The sequence below is a fragment of the Brachyistius frenatus genome, unplaced genomic scaffold, assembly GCF_029030835.1.
Source record: "Brachyistius frenatus isolate BFR_SWC_R1_liver_20210118 unplaced genomic scaffold, ASM2903083v1 Contig_209, whole genome shotgun sequence".
NCBI classification, from domain to species: domain Eukaryota; kingdom Metazoa; phylum Chordata; class Actinopteri; family Embiotocidae; genus Brachyistius; species Brachyistius frenatus.
In genome coordinates, this window is record NW_027210808.1 from 563,293 (window position 1) to 578,515 (window position 15,223).

Below are 15,223 nucleotides of genomic sequence, written 5' to 3' on the forward strand. Positions count from 1 at the left end.
AGGCAGCATTAATGTGCTGACATTAATTGCCCCATACATTTGGACCTACATCTGTGACCTATATGTCTGTTATATGGGAGTATATGTGTATTAGACCTTTAGCTACATCAACTGATATTATATGTCAGTAAAACAAACACTGACACTGAAAATGTTAATTATTTCATTAGAACAGCAGCAAGGACTGCATTTAACCAAAAACAATTAAACTAACTCGGCACAGCCTGGACCAGTTTTAATTCTAATTCTCACTTCATATCTGGCAACGATTATCTTTAAAGAAGTAAAATAATCCCAGTAATGGCAGAATTGATCCAAACCTTGTCTGTCATCTGGGTTCAAACAGTGGTGTCAGTGCAGGGGCATGTGGGAGGGGCTGGACTGCTAGAGCACAGAGAGCCCTGGGTCTCGCTCTATCTGCTGCTCCGCAGGGAAAAGCTGCCATCGCTGAACGCAGCAGCAGCAACAGCAGATAAGCAGACAGTGAAGTAGGGATTTAGAACGGAGACCTGCTACACCACCTCTTCAGTGCATGTAAACAAAACTTGGATATTGCTCCATTTCTGCCACTTTTTTTTAACATTTACAGTCACTACAAAATAGAACTAAAAATTCAAAATATAGTATCAACACTTTGGCCAGCTATAGCTGCATTTACCTCCTGAGGGACACAAGCGTAAAACATGTTGTTGGGCCCCAAACAACTAGTTTTTAATTAAAAATAGAGGAAAGACGAAATATCACATATTTTAACTGGAAATTTGATTGTTTTATGAAAAATATAGGCTATGCTCATTTTGAATTTGATGGCAGAAACATGTTTCAAAAAAGTTGGGACGGGGCCACAAAAGACTAGAAAAGTTGTTTAATGCTAAAAAAAAAACAACACCTGGTGGAGCAACTAATTAGGTTAACTGGCAACAGATCAGTGACACAATTGAGTATAAAAAGAGCATTTCAGAGAGGCAGAGTCTCTCCGCAGTGATGATGGGCAGAGGTGCATCACTCTGTGAAAGACTGTGTGGCAAAATGTTGTACCAGTTTTTCAACATTGGATGGTTGTGATCTTCGAACCTTCAGGTGGCACTGCATTTAAAACAGACACAAATCTGTCGTGGAAATCACTGAATGGGCCCAGGAACCCTTTTGTCTGCATTGTCTGTGAAAACAGTTAATCGCTGCATCCACAAATGCATTTAAGATGGGCTGAGGTGAAGTGGAAAACTGTCCTGTGGTCTGATTAATCAAAATTTGAAATTCTTTTTGGAAATCATGGATGCCGCATTCTCTGGTTTAAAAAGGAGAGGGACCACCCAGCTTGGTGTTAGCGCACGGTTAAAAAGCCAGTATCCGCAGTGGTATGAGGATACAGCTGAAATCCTATCTAAGCAAGAATGAGACAACATTTCACTTTCAAAACTCCAGTGACTGCTCTCCTCAGTTCCCAAACATTAACAGAGTGTTGTCAAAAGAAGAGGTTATGCAACACAGTTGTAAATGTGCCCTTGTCTCAACTTTTTGAAAACATGTTGCTTGTATCAAATTCAAAATAAGTATATATTTTCCTTTTTCAACATTTGATATGATGTCTTCAGCCTATTTGCAATTAAATATGGGTTTATATGATATGCAAATCATTGCATTCTGTATTTACATTTTACGCAGCATCCCAACTTTTATGGAAATGGGGTTGTACTTTTCCAATGTACTGAATATGAGAATTATTGTTGGCTGCAACTGAAATGCAGAAAAAAACTAAAGCAAATCACAACCTCACACAAATGAACTCAATATAAACTAAAATATTCTAGGTCTTAAAACTACAATTTAAACAAGCTTACTTTTCAAGGTAGATGATGGAGAACCCGACATAACGGACATTCCCAATTTCTAACAAATACGCAGTCAATACAAATGTGTAGAGTGGAGTAGACGTAGAGTAAAGGAAAAAACAAATGATTGTTATCAACAAATTATTTGGGGTATTTTTGTGACATAGGACTTCAGGCTTCATTGAGTGAACTCTTTCTTCACTTTAGATACACCATATCACATCTCCTAGTAGGCTATTTAAAGGGCCAGTTCATCTAAATTACATTCAACTACCTGTGTAATTTGCTGCATGTTAATATTTAAAAGAATTCCACGTGAAAACCGTTAAATGTTTTTAAACAATCTACCCCTACTGTATGCGATCACACTTTACAGATGATAAATATACACATATATGCAAATATTGAGAAAGTTCATACTGTATAACACAAATTAAAAATGAAAAGTAAAAAAAAATGCAAAAATGTCAGACAGCATGTTGTAAGGACTATTTCTGTACAAGTTGTTGCTGTCAATCATCACGGTGGTGTGTGAGAAATACACGAATTTAACCATGCTACTCCATGGGAGGGGGAAGGTAAGGGATTGTTGGGTAGAAAGGGAGATGGTCCACAATCTGTTCATGTGCGTGTGCGTCATTTGTCACAGTATGGTGGCAAACTGCGTCTGGCGAGGGGGTTGCGGTCCTCTCAGAGGCCGGCGAGCCACGAGATGTGATTTAAGAAGACAGGGACTTGGCAAGTGCACCCCACACCCTCACCCACCCAGGACAATCAATTACCACTGCACTCCAAGCAAATTACTGCAAGCATGAGCACATACATCCAAATGATGCATCAGACAAGAGGCCATGAAAATATATGGCTTTTTAATACCCACAAAAGGGGCGGGGGAAACCCATCCAACGCTGTAACTCTCATCATAATGTAGTGCCTGTGATCACTACTGACTCCCGCTTGAAAATATCCGTCTTTACTTGTCCATATTTGGCCCACTAAACTGTGTTTTTATCCAAGTTTTTTGAGCTTTTAGAAAGTAAACATGAAAGCATACAGAAAGAAAACTGATTTGTGATGCAGTGCTGTTGTCTGTCTGAACATGGCTTTACTCCCCTGACATGTGAATGGTTATGAGACTCCTTCTTAAATTAATTTAGCAATTAATCAGACAATCATTTATCAAGTATTGTATCAGTAGTATTGAAAGTATTGAAAACACACAATTTAGTTATCATCCTCGAATTATGTTTTTGTGAGACATGGGGCAGCTGAGCAGGATGTGGGTGCATGTATGGATGTGTTGCTGCAGGAGGGTACTGGTTATGAGCTGCCTGCTCTTTTTATATAATCGGTTTTGCACACTTCGCCAGTATTTACTGAACAAGAAAATGCATCCCTTGCATCTTTATATATTTATTATTTCTTTTATTTTGCATCCAGTACGTATGCTATTAAATCTTACAGCTCTTTTGCTGTTCACTTCATGCCACAGCACCTCAATTTCAGAACTACTGAAGTTGTTCTTCCTTGGAGTCCACTGTCCCACCGTCTTTCACCATTAATTATATTTCTTTCCACTTTACTTTTCTCCCCCAATTCCTGTGACTTTTCTTTGTGAACATGGCCCTGCAGTCTCAAGTCCTTTTATGGCCATTTCCAGGGCGTTTATCTATGCTAATTAGGAACAAGTGGCTTTAAACTTATGAGGACCCTGGGATTCATCAATATAAGAACACGTGCAAAAAGATCTGTGGTTTGAGAACAAATCGGGAATCGGACGTATAATTTTATGACTTAAGAACAAATTTAAGAAATTTCTTAAGAAGATATTGGTAAATGTGGCCTGATGAACTTAAATAAGCTGAAATAACAGAGGAACTGCTTAGCTGGTGGCAATTCTCAGTGAGTTCATCTCTGCTAGTGACCATCTTCACATAACATGTGGTCAGCTAAGGCATTGTAATATAAAAATAGCAAAATTCCTATTGACTCCAAGTGTTTTATTGTCTCTCCTCGTTTTTAATTAAATATTCATCAACATCTCTGACCAATTTTCTATTAATCAGTATTTCATGATGACAAAATGTCATATTTTCCCACTTGCATATAAATGCTGAACTGTGACTGATAATTAAAAAAAAAAAAAAAAAAAAAATCCCTTTTGAAAAATGAGCCTCTAAAGAACCTGTAATATCAAGTTAAATATCTACATTATAACAAATATGCTATTAACTGATGTTTGGTTCAGTCCAGTCTGAATACAGATACAGTATTGACAGAACAATATAACCTCTTTCCAGCTGATCTGGTGGAATCTATGTTGGCCACATAAGCTAACTGCATTGAAATGATGATCTTTGAAGAGGTTAAAAGATTGGAGAAGTCCTCCACAAATCTTCTGATTTCAATCCAGAGCTGCGAGCTGAAAGATGTGGGTGTTAGGTATTTACTAGGACCCCGCCCGTCAGTCTTTGAGTGAGCGCTGTGAATGAGCAAGTGTTGAGTGTTTCTGGAGTGCTCTCCAGAGTGTTACAACCGAGGATGAAGGGTCATTGAGTGGAGTTCAGACACGCTGTTAAATACACTCTTCACAGTGATGTCTACTGTCACACTCTTCTCCCTCAGCTTTGCAGGACACCCATCTCCCTCTCTTTTACTCGGTGAGGAATGCCCCACCCACTGTCTTTGTCCTCCTCTTTGTTTCAGGGTTTTTTTTCGGCTGCCTTTAGTCCCACTGAGGCAGCCTTGCCATTTTTTTCCCCTGCTCTGCTGCTTTAGCAGAACGTTATGTGGCTTGGTGTCAGCAGGCATGGACTGCAGTCGTTTCAAGAAGCCACCGGCCAGGCATCTGCATGCTGCCAAGCTCTGCACAGTGTCTCTGCGAGCAAACAGATGCAGCAGTAAATAAACACCATCTATCTGGAGCTCACGTGGTGCAACCCTTGGGCCGCTTGCCACAGCCCTTAACATGGCAGCTCCCGAACACTAACCAGGTGGGTCTCGAGGAACGATGATAATTCTTTGCTGCCAGCAGAGTGCCGAGATTAAGCTAATGGTCCTGATGGGGAAAATGGGTGGAGGGGAGAAGAAGGACCTGCATTGTTAAAATATGACCTTGGAGAAATATGGCAATGAGATCAGCAACTTAGAAGAGGTAATATTGTTTCCTGATGGTCTCACTGCTGGTTTTTCAACACGAACAAGACGAAAAAAGGAAAGAACAGCTCAGTAGTTTTTGGCAAACACAATACACGTATTGCTGTTGAGCCCAGATAAAAAGATCCCTATTAGTTACATCATCTGTCTGTGCATCCAGAATTAAGAGCTGCTATCACCACTATGTAACCTTGAGAAGACATGGCTGACCTAATAGATAAGCGATTTGGGTGCGTACCACCTGTCCCTAATTCGATTCCCGGCCGGCTGGGCCATTTCATTCCCTCTTTTTCCAAACATTTCCTGTCTCTAGTACACCTTTCTAATCAATCTAAATGCCACAAAAATCTTTACAAAATACTAATAAAAACAATGTATTGGCCAAAATGATCTGTTTGCCTCAGTTTGTTGACAGTTTTTCAAAGACCATCAAGAATGCCTCCAGGATCCTGTGTGGACATCTGTAGGGTCATGTGAAGTGTCTTTGCTGCAGGGCTTGTCTATCAACACCCAGACTGGGGCCTGTTGCAATGTATTCAGGTGCTCTACTTGTGTGGTGCCACAGTGGTGATGGATACCAGTCCATTCCTTTGGACCTCTTAAACTTGCCACTACCCTATCAATATCTTCATGGGTTACAATATACACATATGTATATACAAGGGACAGTTCTCATGCTCTGACTCCACCTTTCAGCCATGGAAGTTTCTGCTTGGCTTGTACAAATAGAGAGTGTTGTTTTTTAAGTGTGTGTAAAGATATACACATGTATACTTACGAGAGGGAACTACAGCAGCTAGATACTGGCTCCGGGAAATCTCGGGCTTCAAATAACGCCCATCCAAAATTATTGGTGATTCAAAGTAAGCTTGTCTTCATTTCATTGTGAGGCAGCGGTGTATGTTTCCAAAGGGTGACACAACACTCAGTTCCAAATGACTGGTAGACTCCCCACCAGTCAGTTCGAACTGAATGAGGTCCTTTAGATGACAGGTGAAATGTCTTCAAGAACTTCAGACAACACTAAGATAGACCATGACCTTGATGACTGAGCATCATTACAGATATATTAATCTTCATATATAGTTTACCACTTCTCATCTGACTTTGGATAAAGACCTGAATTGACCCTCCAAAATATTGACTGCACCATTAACAATAGTCTACGGTTTTGCATCTGAAAATAATGAAACTGAATATTGGTTATCAAAAGATCCCATGCAACAGATTTCTTTTTTTTTCTGTCAAACTTCTGTATCATCACAAGAGTTGTCTTGCTAGCTGAGGCCTATGCAACAGAAAAGACACAACTAATAAGAAAAATGCAGTGTATGGCTTCAGTGTTTTTTTTTTCTTCCTCTGCAGATTCCCCAAATAAATCACAGATCATATCTGTACTCACGATGTTATGAAACTCATGATCATTTACCCCTGAAAAAATACAAAGTGTTTGTGTAATGACGCACTCAAACACATACTGCTGCAATATACAAAGACACACTCACCCACACAATCATGTACACACAAACACGCACACACAAAACATTGCTCCCTTTGTGTTCCACTCTAAGTAGCAGTTATCTCCAGAGGCACATGATAGCACAAGTTCTGTGTCCAAAAGCATACGGTTTTTTCTTCAATGTAACATAAATACAAGACTCTCAGGAGCAGTATCTTCCGTTTTGGAGATCTCCAAGCCTTCCCTCAGGAAAACCACATGAGTTTCTGATTTTTACACAAGGAACACGTGATCACATGTATTACACATGTTGACCACATGTTGCAACATATGCTAACTTGGGGAAAATATACAGAAACATTTTTGACATGTCTAAATATGTGGTAGCATGTGGACACGTGGAAAACATGTTATCACATATATCGTGTCAGAAATAGTGCACATTTTTACCAACAAATTTTCAACAATAGTAAACAATATTAATAAATGCCATCAATACATACAGAACCTTTGTAAAGACAAAACATACACTACATTAAAGCAAAATAGGAGTTTTTCCTGAAGAGAAGACAGAGCCTTGACAAAGGCAAAATGCCAGAATTGTTTGCCGACTTGATTTGATTTTGATTTTTTTTTTTTTTTATCATTTTCATGGACAGTTTTCTTTATATATTTCATTGCAGGTTTGAAAATAAAAACTTGATATGTTTTACATATTTGTTTCATCTTTTGTTTCCTGTTTATGGTCTTCACATGTAATTCCATGGATTAACGTGGGTTTAACAAAGGTATATGGTGATATACATGAGTTTTATATGTAATCCAATGGGTTTGTAATCCTGTGGGTTTCTTGCATCTGCCCTGGAGCATCAATTGACCTGCAGCTCCTCCTCCTTCTCCCTCTCTCTGAGTGTTGTGTCGGAGTCAAGGACGGAGCCACTAGCTGCACCTCATCACAATAATACCTCTACATATACTCAGATCTGCCATGATAGATCTTTGTTGCTAATACGGTCCAGCCTGATATATGCTCAGGGTTCTTGCTCTTGTTTTTAACCTTGCTGTGACAAACTTGATTCTTCATGTCCACCTATAGTCCTGAGTATCAGACTCTAGCACGGCCTTATCTCCCCCACTGTTGCCCAGCCTCACTCCCTGACCCTCACTTTTGGATCCCTGCTGACTTAGTTCAACTGGACATCTCTTTGGACCTGCACACCTCTGCACCACTCTGCCCATTACCAGCTTCCCTCTCTGGACTGCAGTTTAAAGCTTCTCTTACCCCTTGATCCAATCAATCTGCTATGTCTTGTAATAAATACCTTTAACTGCTTCTCTTTCAAAACTCCAGCAACTGGTCTCCTCAGTTCCCAAACATTTACCAAGTGTTGTTAAAAGAAGAGGTGATGCATACAGTGGTAAACGTATCCCTTTCCCACATTTTTTGAAATGTGTTTCTGGCATCAAATTCAAAATGAGCATATATTTATCATGAAACAACAACATTTCATATATTGTCTATGTTTTTTTTTTTTTTTTTTCAATTAAATATGGGTTTACATGATTTGAAAATGATCACATTCTGGTTTTATTTACGTTTTACATAGCATTCAAACTTTTTTGGAAACGGGGTTGTACTTAAACATGAGCAGTGTTTGTATTTTATCCGAGGTGAATTCCCATAGATATGTGAAGACAATGCAAACCAAATTTTAGTACACTTACAACTGTACACAGTCATTGACAAAAATAAAGTGAATGTGAATTGTCTTGCTCCCTTGTAACTAGGTCCCAAAAACGTGTAATTATATTCATATATGAAACATTCTGCACACAAAGATATGTAAAAGAAGTTCCTACATTGACCATGGAGTTTTTATGGACCTCCAGCAGCAGACACTCAGCAGGAACTTGAAGATATCACTGCATCACATCCATCCACCAATATGGGGGAATGGTCCCCTTTCTCATTAGTGCCCCTGCAGGAGGTTTAGTCTGAGTATATCAAGACATCATCTTTTTCATGACTCCTCAGCTGAAGTGTGAAGCAGCATAACAGAAAGGAATATCAGCGCCCCCATTGAGGCTAATGGAGCACAAAGTGGACCTGAGCCATAAATGCTGATGCAATCAAAGGATGCCAATAACCTGTGAAATGCAAACTGTTCCTATGGTTGACAATAAAGCAAGAGGGGGCACGAGGGCCTTGATATCTGCCAGTGACCGGGTTTCCTATAAGTACATTGTTATCACATAAAAAAACATTTCATCATGGGTTCAGTATCTTTTTCTTATTTGTATCTTTTCAACGCAGGATTTCTCAAACAAATCCAGCGAAAACAACCATGTAGTTTGTTTGTCTCCAGTCCTAACTCTCTGAATACGATCCATAGGAGTGTGTCAAAATATAAGTCAGAGGTTTTTGTAGTTGGGTTTAAGGAGATATTATGGTTTGGATGTAGAGTAGCATTGTTATTGTGGTCACTAGAATTAACACAAGGTTAAAATTATGAAATGGTCATGGCTAAAATAAATGTTGACTTACACTCTGAAAGGGGAAAGAAACATCGTCGCCTGTGTTAAAGTCAAATGTTTTGTTGACCCGTCCAGCCACCCTGACCTCCTCCCTTTGTAACTGTTACCTCACTTCCTTCATTGCTCCTAATATAATAAGCCACTATACAGCCACTAAAAGTTGACATCACAATGAAACATAACTATGGGTCAAGCTCCATATGGGTTAATTTTTGTATGGGAGGAAAGTCTCACTTCCTCAGACAGCACCAGGTGGATGTTCCACAAAACTGTGAATGATGCAACTCCAGCTCGATGGTTGGAATGCTGTGTGTCACTATGTAGAACCGAGGACTGAATGAAGCACGAATCAAATCAGCAATGCTACTGTAACATTTCAGCAGCAGCCATAGCTGAAAGGAGTGATCCTCCCCACATCAAAATGATAACAATAAAGCTATTACTGTGATAATTCAGAGCTGTTGAGCATGTGAGATTGTATCTGAGATACAATGCTGTCCATTCATTGACAAATAGCTTTCCACTCTACACTGTGATATGCCTTTGGCCATATGGTTTCCTTGCCTTGCAGACTACTGTATATTTATACATTGAGAATCGTGAGTAAATGATTGGTATTTTATTACAAAAATTCTAGATTGTGTTGTTACATTTTTCTTATGTTAAAAAAGCAAATGAAAATCTAATAAAAAGCTAATAACAAGTTTAATCTTAAATCTAAAATGTACTGTATGTAATGTTTCATTGCTCTGAAACACTTTGCTTCATAATCATTTGCATTTGCAGTTCATTTGCATTTAATACCCAATTTTCTCCCAACAGTCTATGACTGGAAACATATTTTTTTTTCAGTATACTGCAAACAATATTGAATACTGTCTCGATACAGCAGGAAATATAACAACATCAAAACGTGTCAGGCACACAGTTCAGCTAATAAACAAGAATTTTCTGCAGCAAGAAAATAAACAAATTGGTGTTACTAATAACATAAACAATGGTTCTGTTCTGTTCAAATATCCAAGTAAGCCATGACAATGTGACAGCATGGAAAGAACCAGGATCCTGAAACTGACAAGGCTCAAAACAAATATTTTTGGCAACACTTTCTCAATATTTAACATTAAAATATTCTCCTTGAATTTGAGCCATTCCTGCGCAGAATTGATCAAGTTTCTCAGATGTCATATCATTGTAAGCTCACGAGATCAAGGCAGCTGCAGTTTTTGGAACCAGGCTTTACATCCTCAAGGCATCATGGGAAATGCATGGCCACAGTCTGATATAATGCTGTGTTCAAAATGGCGTACTTTTGTACTAACACCCACTATTTTGAGTGCATAAGTGGGTTCACATTTTCAAGTAAAGAAATATGCAGTGCACTCAGTACCCGGATGATGTACTCAAAACGGTCCACAAATTGAGTGTGAAATGATGGACACTTTCCACCCTACAGTCTCCATTATGGCTACGTAGTGGAAAGTGAGGGACCACAGAGCTGAAGTATTTTATAACTGCAGCAGTTGAGGAAGCTGCAGCTGTTGTGAAATGCTGCAAAAGAATGTTTATGTTTCACTAAGTACATCGGTAGTGCTATTGGATAGAAGCCAGTATGTTTATTGTGTGTGTCAAACAGAAGGCACTAAAAAATATTCATTTTTAGGTCAAGTAATCACAGCCGGCAGATATGCTGGAATGTATCATTCAAATATTACAATTATTCAGTAACATTTTACAATTATTAAGTGCAAAATGTCCGCGTGTGATTTGATACAACCCTTCTGAAAGGTTTGATAACATCAACATTAGTGCAGTTAGATTCTCGTAGCTCCCCTGTTATCTTTAAGTCCTAATAAATTCTCGCTCAGGTCTTTCCTTGAGTCCATGACATTTTCCATCATGGTTAAGGAGGTGTGGTTAGGAAAGGATAGAGGATATAATAATTAACTATTGAAATGCAGCCTTCTGTCTCTTTTATTCCACCTGGTACCTCTAACCAATTTCAACTTGACCAGAGGTCTAAAAAGTCCCAAGTAAAATGGCTGCATGGCTGTTCAAGGAGAACCAATCTGGCATAAACGCTGCATTCATGCAATGTGGGTAGAACTGAAGGAACAGGAAAATCCTCTCTTATTCTGACTCATTCTTATACCAGGAGTATTGAGTTGGTTAGATCCATGTAGGGACAGAGAGCCAAACTGATTAACTGACTCATACTCAACAAGTGTGTAATACTGCCGGCTGCCTGGAGACTACACCACTGTGTGTTGCACTTCCACTTTGTTCAACTGGTTCGTTTTGCACTTGCTGAGTCAAACCTGTTTTTTTGTTTTTTTTTAATCAATGATGTTTTATTGTTTTGTTGGTACTTGTAGTCCTTATGATATAGGAGGTCTGCCATAACTTTCATTGTAGATTGTGAAGTTCAGAAAAAACTTCTTCAAAGTCTGTGATGTGATTTTAGTTTTGCAAAGTAATGTTTATCCTGCAAACAATTTCAAACAGTTATTTTTTTGTCGACACAGTTTATTTACTTTGTTTTAGTACAGTTAATTTTATGATATCAATAATTACTGCTTTTAGTATTTATTTTAGCCTTGACTTTATACTGTAATGTCTGTTGTTTTGTTTCTCCTACTGTAACTCGTGGTGGCCTCCAGTCATGTTTGTGACGAATGCTCTCGCAGTTTACTTACATTTGATGTTGGCGGCATATTTTGCAATATAATAAGACCATATATAAAGATACATGAGCTACCAACAAGTGAAGCCAAAATATTACAGATATCTGAAAAGGTGAACAGCGAGTGTTCACGACAACCAAGACTGAGTCAGCTAGTGTACGTGAAGTTCGAGGGTGTGTGCTCCCATTTAGGCTAAGCAGGAGGCACGACCTTCGCTGCATTTGTTTTTGACTTTGGCTCATGGTCAGTGTGAACAGCCGGTGAATGCAGGGGTGGACTGCAAAATTACGTCTCTCAACAATGGCTGATACTGTTGCATTTGCCTTTTTTTGTTAGTATTTGTTTAGTGTCGTGCAACATTTTGGGCCTATAAATAAAGACTGACAGAAAAACCCAGAACACCTGTTCAGTTGTAAAATTGCATCATCAATAAGTACCATGCCAACACATTTGGGAAAAAAATCTGTACACCTGTGCCACAGCAGCAGGTTATTGACACAACTCATTGCAGGGAAAACTGCACTGCTGTTCTGTTTCTTTTTTAAGTGTTACCCTCAATATGTCAGACTGTTTGCAAAACCCACACAGTATTATGTCACCTAGAAATCGCAGAGATCTAAGATGTTTTTTGAAAGCACCTAAAGAGACCAAAGGATAGTAAAGCCCTTAAAACACAATATTTAATCTGATTCCACATCAACACACTGTAAACTGCATCAGAAACTCACATTCTTTGGACATTCCCACTCCGAAGCACTTCTGCAGGCGGCAGTACTGACAGCGGTTCCTCGTCACCTTGTTGATAATACAGTTCTTGTCCCGGTGACACGTGTACACCATGTTCTTCTGGATGCTTCGGCGGAAAAACCCCTGAGGAGACAGACAGGATAGGGTGGGGGGGGTTCATGAAAAGTAGGCTCTCACGACGTTAACCTCATTTTGCTTCTAATCTTCTGTAGCTGCCAATTTTCCAAACATCCACACAGATCCACTGAAATTCTCCTGCCACTGGATATCATATTGTCACAAGAGTCTGTATAACAATGTGCTGGATGTTTGTCTTTTCATTACCATTACGGCAGAGAGAAAAGTGAGTCAGTGAGTCCCTGCTGGGAGCTCTGCGGAGCTTCAAATGTTGGATTTAAGCTCTGAAACAGAGTCCCAGTGTGAACAGAGAGTGAAGAAGCTCGGGGTATCAAACAGTGAGGCTGCTGGTGCAGTATGGAAGAATAACAGAGGACTTTGGTTCAGCTGTGGGCGAGGAGTGCCACTTCTGAACTTGACAAGGTGACATTGAGCTTCTGTGGAAGACCAAAGCCACTCGTCTTTCAAATGAATGCTTTCATTGTAATTCAGTGGCACAGTGGTGAAGTAATGGATCTTAATTGGGCTCATTCAGGGTGTTAGTGTTCAAAAAGATATAAGTAACTAAGTACCTAAAACACTTGTGATGGTGGAGAAGCTCGTTGTGATGGAGGAGATTCTTACACTTTGAGGGTTTGTGTTCGGGGAGTCACATCAAGCTGAAGGGCCCCATTCACAAAGAAGTTTATCTTGCTAGTAAGAATCCTCCTAAAAGGCACTAAAAGCTCCAAGTTAAAAATGTCTTCTTAAGAACTGCTCTCAGAGCACCTTTTAAGATGAAATAATGAGTGTTGCTACAATGACATTGTGTGTGAAGGAGAAGAAGAAGGAGATGAAGCATTACAAGGAAGCGGACTTGTTATATATCGCATCCTTTTGCTTGTCGCGCTACGGATTGCAACGGATATGACGAAGAAGGTCAAAGGTCAAGGAGCATTGTTATGAAGTACTTTGTCCCAATTGTAAACATACTACATGCAACAGTACATCGTTTGTAAGAGCAGCTGCATCATGTACTAAAAGTAAAAAAAAAAGAACATGGAACACAGCTTCAAAAAATTAGTTGTAGTGTTGAGTTATGGCCATGTAATATATCATTGAAGTACAATGAAAGAGCCTTGAAACAGCATGAATCAGTGTACTTCAAGTTGACATAAGCAGCTATAATATTTGTGCTGTTTGAGGCCAGCTGACAAGAAGACTGCCTAATTGTGTATGTGTTATTTTATAGTTTACAGTACATTGAGTGGGTGTCAAAGTTTTGTGCTGCAGTTAAATGAGTTTTAAGTCTGTGGCACTTCAGGCATTATTTCTGATGGGTTAAATTGGCACAGTACATCAACTGTGTTGTATTCTTTAGTGTACTAAGAATATTAGGCCATAAATGTTTAGTTGTTGGTTATAATTGGACTACAAAAGCAGGATTTGCAACACAAACGCTCTAATTTAACCTATTTTTTAAAGAGATTTTTTTTAAGCTTATTTGCATTTTGTAACATGGTTTTCATTTTTCATGTGAAGCATATTTTGAGTGTCACTGCCTCTATATGAATAGCATCTATTTGCAGAACGTATGTGAAGCATTTATTTACCAGACTAAAATTAAAATAATGCAGTGCTCTTAAAAAAGCCAAAAGCAGCCAGTTGTGGCATGTGACCGGTCCAAGGTCACTGCACCCCAGATGGTATAATTCATTTATTTAATGATGGCCTTTATCCTTGCTGATGTAAGCTGGGTAAGTTGGAACACAATACCCGTGAAGTATGACAGATGATACGTGATGGTACTCAAATCCAAATTTATTGTTACGAGTGTAGCTGAGGATCTCAGGGCCTTTACAACATCTATGTGAACTAAGGACATTATCAGCCTCGAGTACCATTCAATCAGCACGATGCTTTTCATTCACAAACCATCAAAGATCTGCACAAGGCTAACATAGCATGCTCACATTTTTAAAATCCTATCTGTCACTGTTACGCTTGTGTGATGGCAGAGATGACCATTTAGAGCCGTCATCATCTGAAACCACATTTAGCCCTGTGGTGTGACACTGAACGCACACTGGACTGTCTGCATGAAGGAGAGACATAATGAAGACAACGTGGGTCCTCCTTGAAAGTCTCAGGACAAAGAACCACAGGCTGAACCCGAGCAGAGTGACAGAAAGCAGAGGAAAACGTGTTGGAAGCAAGAGTCTGCACTGATTTTTTTTTTTTTTTTTTACCCTCTTGATATTAATTTGCCATTGCTCTGCGTTTTTTTGCAATCATCGTATGTCATCCAGGCCCTTCTGCACATGTTTGCAGGCGTTTGTGCCTGAGGAGCTTCGTTGAGTATAAGAGGAGGGGGGCGGGTTAAAATTTCATTTACCATAGCCGCTGTGACGGATGGGACCTTGCCTTTTCATTAGCGAAGCAGGATGCATGATGGGTAACAGATTAGATCACAAGACTGAAACGGCTGACTCTGTAGCCCATCTTGCCTCGGCGCAAGCATCCGTCAACCGCCAGGCTGCACCCTTGGTAGCAGAGATACTTACCAAAAGCAGCCAATCGAGTCTGAGCTTTGATGGCACGTGACTGGTCCGAGGTCACCTCCCCTCAGTTGGTATTATTCATTTTCTTAATAGAGGCCTTTATCCTGGCTGATGTAAGCTGAGTGAGTTGGTAGACATTACCTGTGAGGTCTG

General features: G+C 39.5%; 1 protein-coding gene across 2 annotated transcripts in view; it reads right to left on the bottom strand.

Moving 5' to 3' along the window:
- The window catches only part of LOC138633128 (retinoic acid receptor beta-like), a 96,215-nt gene that overhangs the window by 41,711 nt on the left and 39,281 nt on the right, over window positions 1-15,223 (bottom strand). For both annotated transcript variants that reach the window (XM_069719175.1, XM_069719174.1), the window contains exon 3: window positions 12,395-12,536. In XM_069719175.1, coding sequence (XP_069575276.1) covers window positions 12,395-12,536 — 142 coding nt within the window. The remainder of the gene's footprint in view (window positions 1-12,394; window positions 12,537-15,223) is intronic.